The following is an 18,199-nucleotide window of genomic DNA, read 5'->3' as shown; positions in this document are numbered from 1 at the left end:
TAAAATCCAAAATGGCAGCGGCCAAGTGGCCGTGAGGGAACTGGTTCAGAGGTGTGGCAGGTCTGGGTCGCTGCCGGTTCTGCGACCCAGGCCTGAATTCCACTACCGGTTCAGCCAAACCGTCAGTAACCCACCTCTGATCACAACCCATAAAATAAACAAAAGAAAACAGTAAAATAACAGCTTAATTTAAAACGCACAGTAACACCAATAACAATCCCTGAAGGACAAAAGGTCTGGTCAGACTAGTGACACTAAATCCCCAATGTGAGATTAAATCTGTGTGTCACAAAGTAAAATCTGCCTCTGACACTGTCCTACCCTGAATCTCTCTATAGTTTCCACCCTAAGGACTTTCAGAAAACTATTAAAAACATATTTCTGCTTCAGGGTTTTGAGATAGGAATATTGTCCCTATGGTTTTGGTTCTTTTGATATAGAGTTTGCTTCTCAATCGGTTGTGTTCTCTTCTAATACATGTTGTTCTTTTTCTTTTGTAAGCCACCCAGAGTCATTTTGTAGTTGGGCAGCCCGGAAATAAACAAATATAACATCATACTTGCACCAGCCTGATCTTCAAAGGAAGGGCATTCCAGAAGTTAGTTCAACAATGAAGAAGTGTTATTGCCCACCTTATTATTAAGAGAATAACCCACATTGGAAAGCTGCATTTATGTCCCCAATTACTTTGTGTACTGAATACCCAACGTCACTTGGGACCTATGAATCATGTTTACTGATGTCGGCCAAGTCTGCCTAATTACAGTGAAACATGGAGATCTTTTCCTGGAGCTGCTTTGAAAAAATTATATCAGTATGGATGTGTATAAGAAGCCCTTGCATATATAATTGCTACTGTATTCCCCTTTCTTCTTTCATTTCACCCTGCTTTTCTTCTGTTTTATTAAGCGAAATAAGCCATGTCCTTATACCAGCGGTCACCAACTAGTGGTCTATGAGAAAATTTTGGTGGTCCACCGAAAAATTATTTGCATTTTTTTTATATTGCACTAAATCAGGGGTCTGGATACATGCAATGAATGTTTGTGTCGCTGCAGAGAGTCTCCCCCTTCGGAGTCTTTCTGTGCATGTCGGGGTGGGGGGCAGAAATTCCAACTTGGGGTCTGCTTCAGCCTCCTGGTGCAGGGCTTTGGGAAAAGGTTGGAGTAAAGTACCACTGGTGGCAAAGAGGCAAAGAGCCTTGTTCCAGTGGGACTGCATCATGGCCTGCATCACAGACCACTGAGCTTTCAGGCACTGGTACCTGGCCTTGCAGTCCCGCAGGTCTTCCCTCTGCTTGGAAAGCCCATGCTCATAGTCCTTGGTGAGGTACTTCTGCTGAGCCTCCTTCTCAGTCAGATCCAATTTGAACTGAGCCAGCTGTTTTGCCAACTCTTTCTCATAGTGGATGACAACTGCTCCAACAACTGCTTCCTGTCAGGGCCCCAAGGAGCCGAGGCATGGAGGCAAGGAGTGGCTGAGAGAGCAGGGACGAGGAGTGACCAGTGAGGCACTCCTTGATTGAGTGACATCGAGTTGGCCATGACCACCCAGTCACCTGACCACCTAGCCACACCCACCCAGCTGGTCATTAGGCAGATCATATTAGTGGTCCTCAGGATTTAAAATTATGAATTTAGTGATCCCTGCGGTCCGAAAGGTTGGTGACCCCTGCTGTAGATGATAACCCACATTTGCCAGAAGTGAGGAAACTCTTGCAAGGAGAGAGGAGCCTTCAGCTTAACTAGTACTATATTAGCAATGAACGAAGTGTCTGTTTTTACTGTCTGCTGCAATGGTATCTCCTCCTCACAAGACGGATGATGCACTTGGTCTCCAGATAGCTCATGGGTTATATTTATTCTTGCATTTAAAACATTTCTTTATCACTTCTTATGACAGAGCATCCCAAAGTGCTTGACAACACTGTAAAACATCTCAGAATAGAAACCATCAAAGGGGTGGGGTAGGGGGGGAGCAGTCTATTGAAAGACAAATGTTACAGGGAGGTGATACTTGGGGAAGGCTAACAGAAGAGGCAGGTTTTAAATTATACCTAAAAGACATATGCCTTGGGACTGTGGTATCATAGAATGAATTATTTTATACAGGTTAGTTGCCACTATGGAGAAGGCTTGTGGCGGTGTCACCAGCAGATGGCAAAACATAAGATACATCAAGTTATTCTAGTGGTTAAGCTACCGTGTTTCCCTGAAAATAAGACTGGGTCTTATTTTCTTTTGGCCCCCGAAATAAGAGCTTGGCCTTATTATTTTTGAGGTGCAGGAAGCAGCGAGTGTGGTCACCTCATGACTGTGTTGCAATATTTTCAGGAGGGCTTATTTTCAGAGAAGGGCTTATTTTAGCACATGCACTCAAAAGCCCGATTGGGCTTATTATCCGGGGAAGTCTTATTTTCAGGAAAACAGGATAGATAGTATACCAATTCCTTGATTCTGACTTAATAGCACACTGAGGCCATTTTAGCATAGACGTAAAATGAGACAGGATCAAATATATAATGGACAGTATGTCATGCACTGTGAGGCACATGTTTTATCATCCACATTCACACATACCACACCTATGATACCAGCATTGTCAGGAGCCTAGCTGCTGCATTTAGAGAATGAATGTAGGTTCCTGACCAGTTCCTATAACTGGTTTCCATAAACTGTATGACGATTAAACCACTTTGATTTCTTATTATTTTAATAATAAACTTAGTCCAGTTTTATACTATTATGGCTATTTCATAAGTTGAATAATTGAAGGAACAGTTACCATCTAGTCACGATTTAACTAGAAGTTCTTTAATTTCTAATAATTTAGAGTTTACTTAATTAAATAACTTTGGGCAGCTTTGTATAGTGCCAAAGTCTTCACAAGAAACCCAGAGTTTGAACCCTTCCTTAGGCAAAGGGGTGAGTTCCTGCTGGCATTACTACTGGTTCGGTGCCTGAAAAATTTTGTGCACGTGCACTTGCTTCACTCACACCAGACACACACTCTGCTCACATGCGCATTTGCACTTTAAAAGATCTGCGCATGCGCACACCATTAAAAAAGGGGAAAAATACATTTTTTCAATGAAGATTGTTCTGCACATGTGCAGAACAGAAAATCAAGATGGTGGCACCCAGGATAGAACCGGTAGGGTCACGTGTCTGCCCGAGTTATTACCTATTCAGCCGAACTGGTCCGTACCGGTAGGAACGGACATCTGCTTAGGCATGAAAGCTGGCTGGCTGGCTTTGAGCCAGTCATTTTCTTAGTCCAATCCACTTCTCATGGTTGTTATGGGGAAAAGAGAAATGATATGTATGTCATCTTGAGTTGTACAGAATTAAGGGGGGGATATGATCACCATCCTTACCATCTAACCCAGAGGTTCTCAATCTGTGGTCTGTTGACCACTGGGAGGCTGCAGTGTTGTCATAGGGGGGGTTGCAAATGCTTGAAGAAATGTTATGATTGAAATCTTGAGTTAAGCTTTGGGAGTCCATGGCTATGGTCCTTGGCCACAAAATGTATTTAGAGGAGGTTCATACTGAAGAATTGTTTGAGAACCACTAATCACCACTAACTCATAATGGATTTTGTATTACTGTTTTGAGTAAATCCGTGGTTGATTTACTTATAGCAAATCATTGATGACAACAGTCATCAAGATGCATTGAATGAAGCCATCTATTTGGGTTTATTTAACAAATCATTGTTAAAACAAACCATTGCACAACATCATATGTGCATTCAATGTTCAGTGAAACCATGAGCTATTGCTGTTTAGTGGTGTTGTTCTAACACTTTATGTGTTAACATTAACAAGAAATAGAATGAGCCTGTTGTGAATCTTGAGAATTGTTCTGCTCAATCAACCCAAAACTTGTCTTAGCATTTCATTTCTCACACTGCCTGACCAGATTCCCTTGGCACTCAGGAGCACAAAAAGGAAATATACCAAGCTCAGAGGATTCCACAGAAACATACTTTTCTCACACCATTGTGACTCTGCAATTAGTATTTGGAAACCTGTTACTTCCAACCAGAAGATAGCACTGAATCTCCAAGGCTAATAGCCCTTGACATATCTGATTCCATAAATATAGTAGAGTGGAGTACCTTATTGGCCAAGTGTGATTGGTCACACAAGGAATTTATCCGATGCAAAAGCTTTCAGTGTACATACAAACAACAAATTAATATAATCAGTGCCATACAAACATACAAACAACATTACAAGGAAACAACAGGTAATATAATAATAAGATACCAGTAGGAGAAGGTAGTAGTAAAGATGAAAAGGATAATAGTAATACAGCTCTACTACATGGCAAATATCCTTAGGCATAAGAAAGGGTTGTAGTAATTAGGTGTTTAGCAATGTGGATGGCATAAGGGAAAAATTGTCTTTGTGTCTAGTTGTTTCGGCATGCAATGCTTTCTGAAAGCATCCCAAAGGGAGGAGTTGACACAGTATATGTCCAGGATGTGAGGAGTCTGTAGATATTTTCTCAGCCCTTTTTCTACACAGGGTCTCGATGGAAGGCAGGCTAGTTGCAGTTGTTTTTTCTGCAGTCCTAACTATCTGTTGAAGTCTGTTTGGTTGCTGTAACAAACCAGAAGAACGAATGACAGACTCAATAATTCCTCTGTAGAATTGTATCAAGTACAACTGTAAGATAAAAGTAAAAGTTCCTCTTGCACATACTTGCTAGTCATTCCTGACTCTAGGGAGCGGTGCTCATCTCCGTTTCTAAGCTGAAGAGCCAGCGCTGTTTGATGACAATTCTGTGGTCATGCGGCCAGCATGATTCATGCCAAAGGCTGTTATCTTCCTACCAAGGTGGCCCCTATTTTTCTACTTGCATTTTTACATGCTTTTGAACTGCTAGGTTGGCAGAAGCTGGGACAAGTAACGGGTGCTCACTCAACGGTGCTAGGGATTCAAACCACCAAACTGCCGACCTTTCTGATTGGCAAGCTCAGTGTCTTAGCCACTGAGCCACCGTGTCCCCTGTAACTACAACTGTAGAACTCTATAAAGACTACTGGAGCCCCATTTTATTATTTCAGGGTATAATTACAAAATCTTGAATGTCTGTCAGCTTTGTTTGTTCCTTTTCTTACACCAAAGAGGATTGTGGTGAGTCTTCCTCCCTCACCCACTCCTTCTTTCAGGAGTAAGCTGATGTTAATGTAGCCACCCTTGCATTCCTTCTTCAAGATTATTTTTAGACTCTTGTGTACCATCCACATTAGTGTCCATTTGCATACCCCGTGGAACAAATTCCGCAGATTAATTAAGCACATTGTTGAATAAATGCTTTCTTTTGTCTAGTTCAAGTCTTCCAAACGGCTTTATTTAATGGCCTCAGGTCCTGCAATTTGGAGAGAGAGTGGGGGGGAGAGAGATGTCTTTGTTCATTTCTTCCCTGCCATGCATGATTTGAACCTCAGCTACATTCTTTTTTGTAAGAAGTCTTAAATAGGAGCCATGAATAAATCAATTCAGAGCAACCCGTTTTCTGAAAGCTCCTCAATCAATGTGGGGTGAGGTGGTCCTTGTTTTAAGAATCCATTTTTAACATCTATTAGCTGATGTCCAATTTTAGGCAAACTAAGGATGTGGTGGCTCAGTGGCTAAGATCTGAGCTTGTCAATCAGAAAGGTCGGCAGTTCAGTGGTTCGAATTCCTAGCATAACAGAGTGAGCTCCCATTATTTGTCCCAGCTTTTGCCAACCTAGCAGTTCGAAAGCATGTAAAAATGCAAGTAGAAAAATAGGAACTATCTTTGGTGGGAAGGTAACAGCATTCCATGCGCCTTTGGCATTTAGTCATGCTGGCCACATGACCACGGAGACGTCTTCGAAGAACGCTGGCTCTTCGGCTTTGAAACGGAGATGAGCATCGCCCCCTAGAGCCAGAAGTGACTCGTACACATGTGCGGCGGAACCTTTACCTTTACTTTATATACTATATCTATATCTATATTAATCATTTCACTAAATATATATAAACAGGGATGGGATGAAACATAGAGATGAGCACCACCCCCTAGAGTTGGGAACAACTAACACATATGTGTGAGGGGATACTTTACCTAAACCTTAAATTTGAATGTCTTTACTATGTTTTTGCAAGTTGCTTAGAGTTATTAAGGGAGTTATTAATTTTCCAAATTAAAAAAAAATACGGTTGGAAAAAATATGAACAGGAGATTCTTTGCTTTAATATTCTGCTACAGCTTGGAATAAAAAGGTTAAGTCACCAAAGTGATTATGTTTGCTGTGTTAGCTTGACTTAATTCTTTGTTCAAATCCCAAGTAATAATTGCCACTCACAGAAAATTAAGCAAAGGAACAAATCTCTCCCAAAAGATGAATTTTCAAAAATCCCTGAGTCCATTGGGCAAATACAAACCTTGAAGGAGAAAAAACTTACAACTCTCAAAGCTTGCTATAGCAAGATGTAATGAGCTTCTAAAACCCAAGAAGCCTGTAAGCCTGTAACTGACTTAGATAACTCTCTTTTGCCTATGTTTTCATTATGCTTTTAGCTTCTAGGCTCCAGAGCACCCCCCCCCAAAAAAAAACCCTTTCGTTCATTTGATATACAATACAATTTACAACACTAATAAGTTTTTAATCCAAATGAATCTAGTGTGGTGCTTTGTGAACATTATGGAAATGGAACATTTCTTTTCCCAATATTTCTTTTTTTAAAAAAAACAAAATCAAAAACAAATTCAGTAGACACTCACAATCACTAGGCATAAGGGCAAGCTCTCTAAAACAATGCATGTGCACAGTTTTTTTACTGGGTAACTTAACTCTTGGCGTAGATTCAACTGAATTTAAAGGTAAATGCCCACTGTTTTTAATGGAATTAAAATTAGGGAGGGAGGGAAGGAAGGAAGGGAGGAAGGAAGGAAGGAAGGAAGGAAGGAAGGAAGGGAAGAGAAGGAGGAGGGAAGGAAGGGAAGGGAGAGAAAGAATGAAGGGAAGGGAGGATGGAAGGGGAGGAAGGAGAAGGAGGAATGGAAGAGAGGGGACGGGAGGGAGGAAGGGAGGGAAGGAAGGAAGGGAAGAGAGGGGAGGGGAGGGAGAGAAGGAAGAAGAGAGAAGGAAGGGGAGGGAAGGAAGGAAAGGGAAGGAAGGGAGAGAGGGAGGAGAGGGAATGGAGGGATGGAAGGGAAGGGAAAGAAGGAAGGAAGGAGAGGGGAGGGAGGGGAGAGAGAGGGAGGGGAGGTAGATAGGTAGGTTTGAGTTCCTTTCAGTCAGTATTAACTCTTGGTGACAGCTTGAATAAGTCCCTGCAATTTCTTTGTCAAGATTTCAGAAGTAGTTTGCCATTGCCTCCTTCCTAGGGCTGAGAGAGAGTGACCAACTCAAAGTCAGCCAGCTGGCTTTGTGCCAAAGAGAGGCACTACAACTCATGGTCTTATGGTTTCTAGTCAGATGTCCTAACCATTGTGGCAAACTGGCTCAGTTCACACCTATTAGCTGCTCGTTTATTTATACACAAACCTATTTCAGTTACTAACTTGTCATACATAAATGTCGTACAAAAATAGCAAGAGGAATGAAATGCTGCCAAGGCACCAGATATATTGTCAGAAAAATGATGGCTTCCACTGTTACTGCTCTACAGCTACCCCTGAATGCCACTAATTTGGCAAAATTTATAGTTTAAAGATCACATATCTCGTCCTTTATTTGGATGTGCTACCAAAATTATTATCAAGAGTTTGGCTTGATTTGACTTGGCTTTGGTTTGGTCTCTGGGCTGAGATTTATTTGGGAATACTACCTGCCAATTTTTCTTCCTTGAAGACATTTTTTCCTCCCTTCTTCTCTTCTTCTGTTTATACCGCTAGGGTAAAATGGACTTAAAATGGGTATTTTAACCTAAGAAAAAGATGAGCCAGTCTACTTTTGATTGTTGACATAGGAACAGATAAGAATTGCAGAGCCAGCCACAAGTATCCAATCTCAAGGAATGATATACAATCACGTTTAAATGGCCGTCACCTCTGAGGTGATCACTAAAGAAAGAAATGATGAGTTGAATGTCTTGCCTTACTTAAAGAAAAAATGAGCATCTGAGATTTTTGTTCAGATTCCACTTGGCCATCAGCAGATATCTGTGATTCTTGTCAGGTTATACAAAATCAAAAATAAGGAATTGCCTTTCAGGTTCTCAAACCAAAGCCCCATATATTGCAGGCGCCCCTTGAACTCTTAACTCAGGAGTGAACATTAGAAACAATTACATTTTACAGGAAGAACATGCCATTAAGCTCCAAGCTTTGGGTTAGTGTATTTTTCAGAGAATACGACATACCTTTTTCCCTTAAAAAAAAAAAAGGCTGAAAAACTGGGTGCCTCTTGAATACTGAATACAGCATTTTTTGCTTCCCCAAACCCTGCCCCCTTCACCAAAATGATTGTGCATAGCCTCTAGGAAGCTTTTAGAGTGCTCTTGGGGTCTGGGGAGGGCAGAAATGAGCAAAAAATGGGCTGATTTCTTTTCAATTTTGCCTCCCCCAGCCCACAGGAGCACTTTACAAACCTCCTAAAGGCTATTCATGCCCCTTTTTTTACAAAAAATGGGGCCGTTTTTGTGAAAAACAGGCCATTTTTGCTCATATGGGGGCACCCCTCAGGAGCACTCTACAAGCTTCCTAAAGGCCATTCGTGCCCTTTTTTGAAGGAAAACATGCCCATTTTTGTGAAAAACAAGCCGTTTTTGGGAGGTCTGCAGAGTGCAAAAACGTTTTTTTTAATTTGCCTCTTCAAAATCTAGGTACGTCTTATATATATTTACTGAAAAATACAGTAAATCTCCTGTGGTTTAACTCACCATTTAAAAATAAAGCAATGCTTTTGTACATATTAGACATTGTATTTTGTATACTGTCTGCTCTGCCTTTTTTGCATTCAGATGAACCCTGGATCTCATGGCAAAGGGAACTAATTTAGACTGGAGTTTCATTTCCCTAGCATAGGGGTGTCAAACTTAATTTAATTTGAGGGCTGCATCAGGGTTGTGTTTGACCTCGGGGGGCTGGGGAGGGTGTGTCCAGGGTGGGCATGGCCAGCTCAATGTTACTCTTCTCAGGGGCACCTGTGGTGGCCCGAACATGCTGCCAATGAAAATGGGCTCCCGAGTTCTGTTTTTGGCTGCAATGGCATCCTGAAACCCCCTTCCAGTGAAATGGAGCTCGGGAGGGCTGCCCTCCCGAGCTCCATTTTTGCTGGCAGAGGCACCATGGGCCGGTCCTTTACTGTTTCCAGGGTGGCACTGTTGTCCAGAACTAAGCACCCCAGGGCCAGATCCACACACCCCCAGGCGTTGAATTTGACACCCTTCCCTAGCATGACACTAGTAGGCTTGAATTCATTCTAATTTAGGAGTCTCAGTAAAGATATGTTTTTCTTTTATTCTTCTGGCGTTCTTGGGAGATGAAAAGAAAAGAGGCATCATTTGCATAGCATTGCTATTGGAGAGTGAGGAGAGGGTATTGGCTCCTACAACCAGCAAGTCTATCATCAAATCAGACTTAATCTGTTGAGATTAACATTATCCCAAGCACAGCATTCTGGAAAATGGAAAGATTTTGTTACTTAGGAACCTTGCTGTTCATTTACGCTGTGTGATCCTTGTGTTCTTATCAGCAGTCCCTCATCTTGAGCAGCTGAGTAACTACATTTTTCTGGAAATTTCATATATTTCTGCCTCAAAACCTGATATTGGGATCACTGTATTCAAGAAAGGGCACTGCAATATCTATGTCACCAAATCCCTTTGGATCAAAATACTCTCAAATAACTAGATTTCTGGCCGGGGTTCAAGAAACTCCTTTTTAAAAAATGCTACTCACCCAATATGGAATATAAGCTTTTAAAAACTGGGGCATAAGAACAGAGCTCTTGGGAAAATATTTCAAAATATAGTTTTATGATAGATGTATACAATAGACATATATTCAAGAAGCTTTTATACCTGGAAGTCATCAGTGCCTTTACTGTTAAGATTTCCAAAATTTTCAAATGCATCTCATTTGTCTCCAAATATTCTGGATGCCTCTCTTGACAAAATATATAGACTGCTCTGGGAGCAAACATATGGTCCTTATTAACGCTGTGGGAAGGGGCATATGGCTTCTAAAGTTGTCATGGAGACAACTCAGAATAAAATAGGCCAAACAGCAACAATTTCAAAAATTCATTCTTCCTTAATATTATGATCTGTACAGAACCAATCTTTTTCTCTCCCTCCCCATGCAGAATTCTAATACTAGGATTTCAATATGGTGTCCATGGGCACCAAAGTGTATGTAGTCCTGCCTTTCGTTGGCCATAATGCCTCATCTGATTTTAACTTCAAAGCGATGATGATGATTATGATGATGATGATAGCAATAGCACTTGGACTTATATGCTGCTTCACAGGGCTTTACAGCCCTCTCTAAGGGGTTTACAGAGTCAGCCTATTCCCCTTAACAATCTGGGTCTTCATTTTACCTACCTCGGAAGGATGGATGGCTGAGTCAACCTTGAGCCTGGTGTGATTTGTAGTGCCAAATTGCAGCCAACCGGCAGCCAGCAGAAGTAGCCTGCAGTACTGCACTCTAACCACTGCGGCACAGGGGCTCCTGAATGATATCCATTCAGTTGAGTCCAGTTGGCAATTCTGTGGGTCTCTCCACATCGTTCAATCTTGCACTACTTCTTTGAGTTTTTCTATATTCTGGCTGGAGTCAGCTTTGATGGGGTTCAAAGCAAAACACTTATGTTATTTTACAAAAAAACTTCTCTTAGTCACCAGCTTTCCTAGAGTTCTTAGAAAGTAACAAAAATGGATCTCTCTTGGCCTTATTTGTAAGTTTACCCCAGTGTCCAGGAGACAGAAGTCATCTGTGGATCCCCCTTGGACAGAATAAGAACATTCCTGTTTGGGATCAACTGTGCCCAGAATAGTTAGTAGTCATTTTAGGAATTCCTCTACGGCAATCATTTTTGTTGAATTTTCCCATCATGTATTCGGGATGTGCTTCCAAATAAAAAACATAAATTTTTGGGAATGCTTGAACACAAATAAGAAGTATGAACATGAACAAGAAGCTTTTGTGGAATTTATTTGAATGGCTTGCTCAGATGGAAGACATCAGATAACACACAAATAACAATATTTCCCTAAATATTTTTCATGAACACAAATAAGGAGAAAATAACATCAGCAGTAGGCATCTATTATGTACTTTTGACCAGAAGTTTCCTGTGGTTCTCCCACTAGTTTGCAATCAATAATTATGCATGCAGCTGACATGTCTGCAGCAAAACCAAAAGATAAAACATCTGCTGTAGCAATAAAGGATAGGAATTGCAATAACAACAGGATCTTTTCCTGTTAGTTTAAAGTCATGACAAGTCCATTTAATCTGGTCTACCTTTCAGAATCTTGTCATTGCACCCTGACAATACAGATAAGAATGTATCCATCAAAAGCATCCATTCTCCCAGTACTCTATCCCAGCTAAAAAGTAAATTGCATAATAAATGCACTGCAAAAGCGACATGTTAAATTGGAAGATAAGAAGGCTTATTCCAGTTTACAAGCTAAAAAAATACAGTCATCTTTAATATAGAAATTGTGTTGTGTGGCATGTGTTAGTGTTACGCAGAATTTAAATATGTAAAAATGGCTGTATGTATGTTCCAGCATAACTCTGGAATGCCTTGAGCAATTTCAACCAAACTTGGTACACAAATGACTTACTCTCTGGAAAAAAAACACTGTGGGGGTAAAATTCCCCTAACACCCCGGGGGGGGGGTGAGTCTGTTAAGATATAGCCTGTTGTGCCTTAAATGGTTTCTACTGTACAGCACAGTGGAGTTGCCATTGTAAGTTTCACAGTACTCCACAAGGGGGCTCCCTCTGGTAAGGGGGAAAATCCAACATTAGAAATTACGTTTGGTCCAGACATTTTCCCCCTATAAATAAATACCCGGGCAACGCCGGGTTATGAGCTAGTCTACCTATAGAATTACTGCCTTGAAAATCAACTACTCCAATGAATGGAATTTCCACTTACAGCTGGTATATGCTGGAATCTGTTCTTGATCCTGTTTACTTTTTACATCCTTTTCTTCAGTGATTGGGGTTTTCAGTACCATGTTATGCTCATAATAGCCAGGTCTGTCATCCTTTGTGGCCTCTGATGATGAAGTGCAGCCAGCCATGACCACCAAGCCACACTAATGTTTTCTCTTGGATGACCTTCCATTCCCTTAAGCAGAAAATGGATAAGATACATATCATATTTCAGATTGCCCGTCTTTTCTTATTTGTCTCCAAGATTCCAGGATTACTCCATTTCCATGATAATAGTCTTTGGATCTTTGAGTAATGATTAGCTAGCCTTATGCTGAATTATTAATATCACACTGTCATTTGTTAAATTTATTTATGATTGGAGGGAGGTTCCTGTGGGAGAAATCAGTACAATAGCAGCAATCCCAATTGATCTCTATAACCCTAGAATGAACAGGGTATCATATCCAGTGATCTTTAGGACAGTGCCCCTGAAAGCTGTAAGGGATTCCCAAATAACAATCACCACATCCCTATCCCCCCCGCCACCCAAAGTCTAGGCTGGCACCACACTCAAAACCTAGTTGGCATATTTTCAGATGGGCAACTCCCCTCCCCACTTCTGGACCCAGTTAGGTCTTGGTAATATATGTTAAATACTTGCTAAAAAAAAATAGAATCCAATTGAGCCATTACAGATGAGGAAGGCTTACCGTATTTTTCGGAGTATAAGATGCACCTTTTTCCCTCCAAAAAGGATGAAAATCTGGGTGCGTCTTATACACTGAATGTAGCATTATTTTTGCCTCCCAAACCACTCCCCCTTGCAAAAATGGTCATGCATAGGCTTTAGGATGCTTTCAGTGTTCTCCTGGGGGCTGGGGAGGACAGAAATGAGCAAAAAAGCAGGCTGTTTTTATTCAATTTCCCCCCCCCCCCAGCCCTCAGGAGCACTCTATAAGCCTCCCAAAGGCTATGCATCCCCATTTTTAAAAAAACAAACAAACACCAGCCCGTTTTCATGAAAAACGCACCGTTTTTGGAAGGTCTGCAGAGTGCAAAAACTTTTTTTAAAAAATTGCCTCTTCAAAATCTTGGTGCATCTTATACTCTGAAAAATACAGTATTTTTTTTTCTGACAGGCCCAGAAAGTCCATCAGCATTGGATAATCAAGTAGAAAAGTGAAAAGTCTCTTCTAAAATGTTCAGAAGAGAAATATAAAAGTTTTCTGCTCAAGGAGAGGGAACAATGAAATTTTGATTTTAAAGAAGTTTGACAAGTCTTCAGAAAGACTACGACAGAAAAAGAAGTTCATCCCCCTAGAGTTTTAGGAGAGCTGATCTAATCTTAGAAGAAAAAGATTCAACGAAAGCTTGAGTGACAGAGAAATAAAGCAGTATGATTATATTAACTGTAAAGAAACCAAACAAAACAGAATGTAAAGTTCTGACCACATAAAGAAAGCTAAGAAAAGCTTTTGAATGAGATGAAGTTATTTGTCGTTACTTCTGTTACTTTTAATAAATTGTGTTTGTTTTGGAAATACTTTGTCATCCGATTCTATTTTAATAAGTTCACACTTACTAGAAGAAATAATAATATCCAATAAGCTAAGGAGGTCTGACTATAAACAGAGGTAGATAAACAGATCAACAGGTGCTAAGTTGTGTAGTGGAATGTAGTCTGGATTCCCAGGAGGAAGGGGCTGCAATCCAGAGGGTGAAAAGGAGTGGTGAAATTCAAATTCTTTTACTACCGGTTCTGTGGACATGGCAGGGGAAGGATACTGCAAAATCCCCATTCCCTCCCAATCAGCTGGGACTGGGGAGGCAGAGTATAGATGGTGGTGGGGCCAGTCAGAGGTGGTATTGGCTGGTTCTCTGAACTATTCAAAATTTCCACTACCAGTTATCTAGAACCTGACAGAACCTGCTGAATTTCACCCCTGGTGAAAAGACAGTGAAACATGGAAAGTTTGGCGAGAGGAAAAGGATAAAAATGGCTGCCTCCCTAGCAATTCCTGAGTATACTGTATCTATAGATAGGCAAATAGTTGCTTTAATTTAGCCAGATTCTATTTATAGGTGAGGAACAATAAAGGAAACTACTCAGAAGTAACTTTATCTTTCTTGTTCCTTGACCTGGCAGACAATGCTGCTTAAAAGAAACAAATGATTGTAAGTGAAGAGTACACCATTTTTTTCAAGTGGAAATATATCTGACTTCTGAATTACCATGTATTCAGTCCTTCCCAATGAAAAACAGCAATTCCCTAGCAATTCCTGAGTATACTGTATCTATAGTTAGCCAAATAGTTGCTTTTATTTAGCCAGATACTATCTATAGGTGAGGAACAATAAAGGAAACTACTCAGAAGTAACTTTGTCTTTTTTGTTTCTTGACGTGGTGGACAGTGCTGCTTATAAGAAGCAAATGATTCTAAGTGGAGAGTACACTATTTTTTTCAAGTGGGAATATATCTGACTTCTGATTTCAGATTGTATTCAGTCCTCCCCAATGAAAAATGGGGGAAATCCAGTCTCACCTCTCTGATAACATTGTTCATCACTTCTCTACTACCTGCAGCCCTTACAAAATAAAAAAGTTAGTAGGGATACAATTAGGGGTATAGCAAGTTTTTTGTTGGAAGAATAGCACCATGTAAACAAGACATTGGAAAGAAATGCTGTAGCAAGCATGATCCAGGCACATTCCTTATCAAGAATGATAAAAGCTTTTATATGGGCTTGTAAATGTGTTTTGACATCCCTTTCCTTATTTTATTTTGGCCAATGATGTTTCCTTTTGGGCTTTACCTTTCTATGGACATCCTTATTTTTATTTTATGATAATTATCACATAATTATGAATGATAATCAAAATATACTATGTTTGACTTCCACATATGACATACCGTATTTTTCGGAGTATAAGACGCACCTTTTTCCCTCAAAAAAGAGAGTGAAAATCTGGGTCCATTTTATACATTGAATACAGCATTTTTGGTCTCCCGAAACCCCACCCTCTATGGCTGTGCATAGTCTTTAGGAGGCTTCCAGAGTGCTTCTGGAGATGGGCAAAAATGAGTGAAAATTGTGCCTTTTTTGCTCGTTTTTCCCTCCCAGCCCCCAGGAGCATTCTGGAAGCATCCTAAAGGCTATGCATGCCCTTTTTTATATATATAAAAATGGGGCCGTTTTCACGAAAAACAGGCTGTTTTTGGGAGGTCTGCAGAGTGCAAAAACTTTTTTTTAATTTGCCTTTTCAAAATCTTGGTACATCTTATACTCCAGTGTGTCTTATACTCTGAAAAATACAGTAGTCTGTTGAAGACGTATTAGTATTAAACAAAAAATTACCGCTTTGTATTCTACTGTGGGGAAAAAAATCAAGTGTTTGGTTAATTAAGAAGCATCTTTAGTTAGCACCATGAGAATAATGTTGTTTCCTGACAGGCACTCATTTAACCATTATCTGGAACAAAACCTGCTTTGGTGTGAATTGCAGACACCTCTGCACCGCACTTTTTATTGTCACCTGATATAATACTTATGGAAGTCAGTAGGGCTCTTTGGCTTATTCAGATTATTACATTGGGCTCTGGAGTAAGGATGGAACTCGGAATGGTTCCTGAAACCTACATTTTCTCCCTTGCTGAAGAAATCAGTCAGAAAATATGAATTGTTTATACATAACATGTTGGATGTTAAGGCAACCTTTTGCTCCTAGCAAGTCCCTCTGTAACACAATTCATTAGAGTGCTATTTAGAATTACGGGGGTGGGGGGAGCGTGGGGGGGATCAAATACAAAGATGCTAGAACAGTGATGGTTAACCATTTTTGTGCCAAAAATGTGAGGGCGCAGGAGAGAGAGTGCATGCGCGTGCAGGAATCCATAATGCAAAGCGGACCTCCGGAAGGCTGAAAATCAGCTGAGCATGAGCACTGCAGATGACAGCTCACATGGTGGCAGATATGGCTCCATGTGCCAAAGGTTCCCCATCATGGTCCTAGAAGAACCAGATATCTATGGAGATTCTCAGTCATCCAGGTAATGGTTATCCCAAAGCTGCTTTTTCAACTTGGACTTTCTTTGTTTTCCCTTCAGGATGTTTCGCTTCTCATCCAAGAAGCTTCTCGGATGAAAAGCTAAACATCTTCAAGCAAAAACAAAAACAAAAGTCCCAATTGCTTTTTGAAGAAGCACCTTTGCGATGAGAACCAGATAATGCTACCTATATACGGTTTATGAAGCCTTCTGCCTCTTAAGGATTAGGATTTCACTTCAGGCCAATGGGTACTTTAAAATTTTCAGCATGACTGATGGGCAAGTACAATCAAATCTGTGGCCCAACTTTTACCCACGTTGGTAACTGTGTATTTTGCTCCCAGCAATTCCTCCAGTCTTACACCAGCAACAGCTTTTCTACCAATCAAAATTGACCTTTCTGTTCAAAATAATTCCTGAGTGTATCAGGCTGGCTTAGAAGCATATTTGGCCTGGGGATATGAAATGACATGGCATCCATCAGGGTCAGTAAAGAAGGTCAAGCAATGAAACATGCATCGTCTTGTCATAACATAAATATTTCAATGCACACATTTGCATCAGATGCAAGAGATTTGCATTATGAAATGTTTATGTGTTGGCTTTTTGCACTGTGATTTTTTGTGCTCACTACTGTCGCAAGAATCTGTTAATATGATCAGCTCAGGGCAGAATTGATAGCTCATCTGGCAGGTGGAGGTGGATTAATTTCTTTTACACCTGACATAAGGTAAATCAGTATATTCATCCTTTGTACCTTATTGAACAAAGAAGGATTCTGTAAAATAAGAGTAGTATAAACAAAACAAGTAGCAATCAAATTAATCTTTCAGTGATATACAAATATAGGTAAGCCATATATATAAGTTGGAGCAAACAGTTTATTATATAATATTATATTTGAGAAAGGGGAAAAAACAGAAACTTGCCTTATGGATGATGCAATTTTAAGTAAGTGATGTCTTTTATTAAATTATCCTATTTAATAAATAGGTTAATTAAGATTGTTAGTGTGCAGACTAGTGTTTTGAGATAACCCAGGAGCAAAACACAGTACACAGAGGTTTGTCGTACAAACAATGGTTTATATACAAGACTTCTATATACAAGGCATACAGGACATATAGAGATACATACAAGTTTCTGCACTCTACATGGGGCAGCCCTTGAAGAGCATTCGGAGACTTCAACTCGTCCAGAATGCAGCCGCGCGAGCGATTGTGGGTGCACCTCGGTACACCCACGTTACACCTATCCTCCGCGAGCTGCACTGGCTTCCAATCGGTCTCCGGATACGCTTCAAGGTGCTAGTTGTCACTTATAAAGCCCTTCATGGTATTGGACCTGGGTACTTGAGAGACCGCCTGCTGCCAATTACCTCCCAAAGACCCATTAGATCGCACAGGGTTGGCCTCCTCCGGGTTCCGTCTACCAGCCAATGCCATCTGGCTACGACCCGGGGGAGGGTCTTCTCTGTGGCAGCTCCGGCCCTTTGGAACGAACTCCCTGCAGAGATTCGAACCCTCACCTCTCTCCAGGCCTTCTGAAAAGCCGTTAAAACCTGGCTGTGTCGGCAGGCCTGGGGTTGATGAGCTCCCTTCCCCTCTCGAATCGTGTGGCTGTTGGCTATTTTAAATGCTTGTCTGTACTTTTGTGTTTCCCTTTCCCCCTTTGAGTTGTTCGCTGCCCTGAGTCCCTCCGGGAATAGGGCGGCATATAAATAAAACAAATCTAAATCTAAATCTAAATCTTAATTTGAAGAATACCATGAACTACAATATACAATGGACTAGGTTCTCACAATATACTAATCTGCACATTAACCAAGCTGTGTTGTGCAAATGCAGCTGTTTGGTCTTTATGGACTGTTCTATCAACCCATGACCTTTTTTGGCAGTTCCCAGAGCTTTCCAAGTCATAGCAGCAAAATATCTTGGCGTATCGTTTTTGACAGTATGATTTTTTAATGGTTTTTGTAGGAGAAAGGTTAAAGCAAATGCTTTAAGTTTGACATGACGTAATGCGCTGATTATGCATTAAAAAGTTTGT

General features: G+C 40.7%; 1 protein-coding gene across 3 annotated transcripts in view; it reads left to right on the top strand.

Moving 5' to 3' along the window:
* GUCY1A2 (guanylate cyclase 1 soluble subunit alpha 2) overlaps nucleotides 1-18,199 on the top strand; it is a 221,775-nt gene that overhangs the window by 167,740 nt on the left and 35,836 nt on the right. Inside the window, exon 7 of one of the 3 annotated variants that reach the window (XM_087721161.1) lies at nucleotides 13,244-13,645. The exons of the other annotated variants lie outside the window; for them this stretch is intronic. Coding sequence (XP_087577287.1) covers nucleotides 13,244-13,279 — 36 coding nt within the window. The 3' untranslated portion in view covers nucleotides 13,280-13,645. Of the gene's footprint in view, nucleotides 1-13,243; nucleotides 13,646-18,199 lie in introns of those variants that run through there. 3 annotated transcript variants of the gene reach the window in all.

Source organism: Thamnophis sirtalis, unplaced genomic scaffold (genome assembly GCF_051295495.1).
Source record: "Thamnophis sirtalis isolate CommonGarterSnake01/CBP01778 unplaced genomic scaffold, rThaSir2_p1.2 scaffold_8, whole genome shotgun sequence".
NCBI classification, from domain to species: domain Eukaryota; kingdom Metazoa; phylum Chordata; class Lepidosauria; order Squamata; family Natricidae; genus Thamnophis; species Thamnophis sirtalis.
This window is presented reverse-complemented; position numbering and strand designations above follow the sequence as displayed.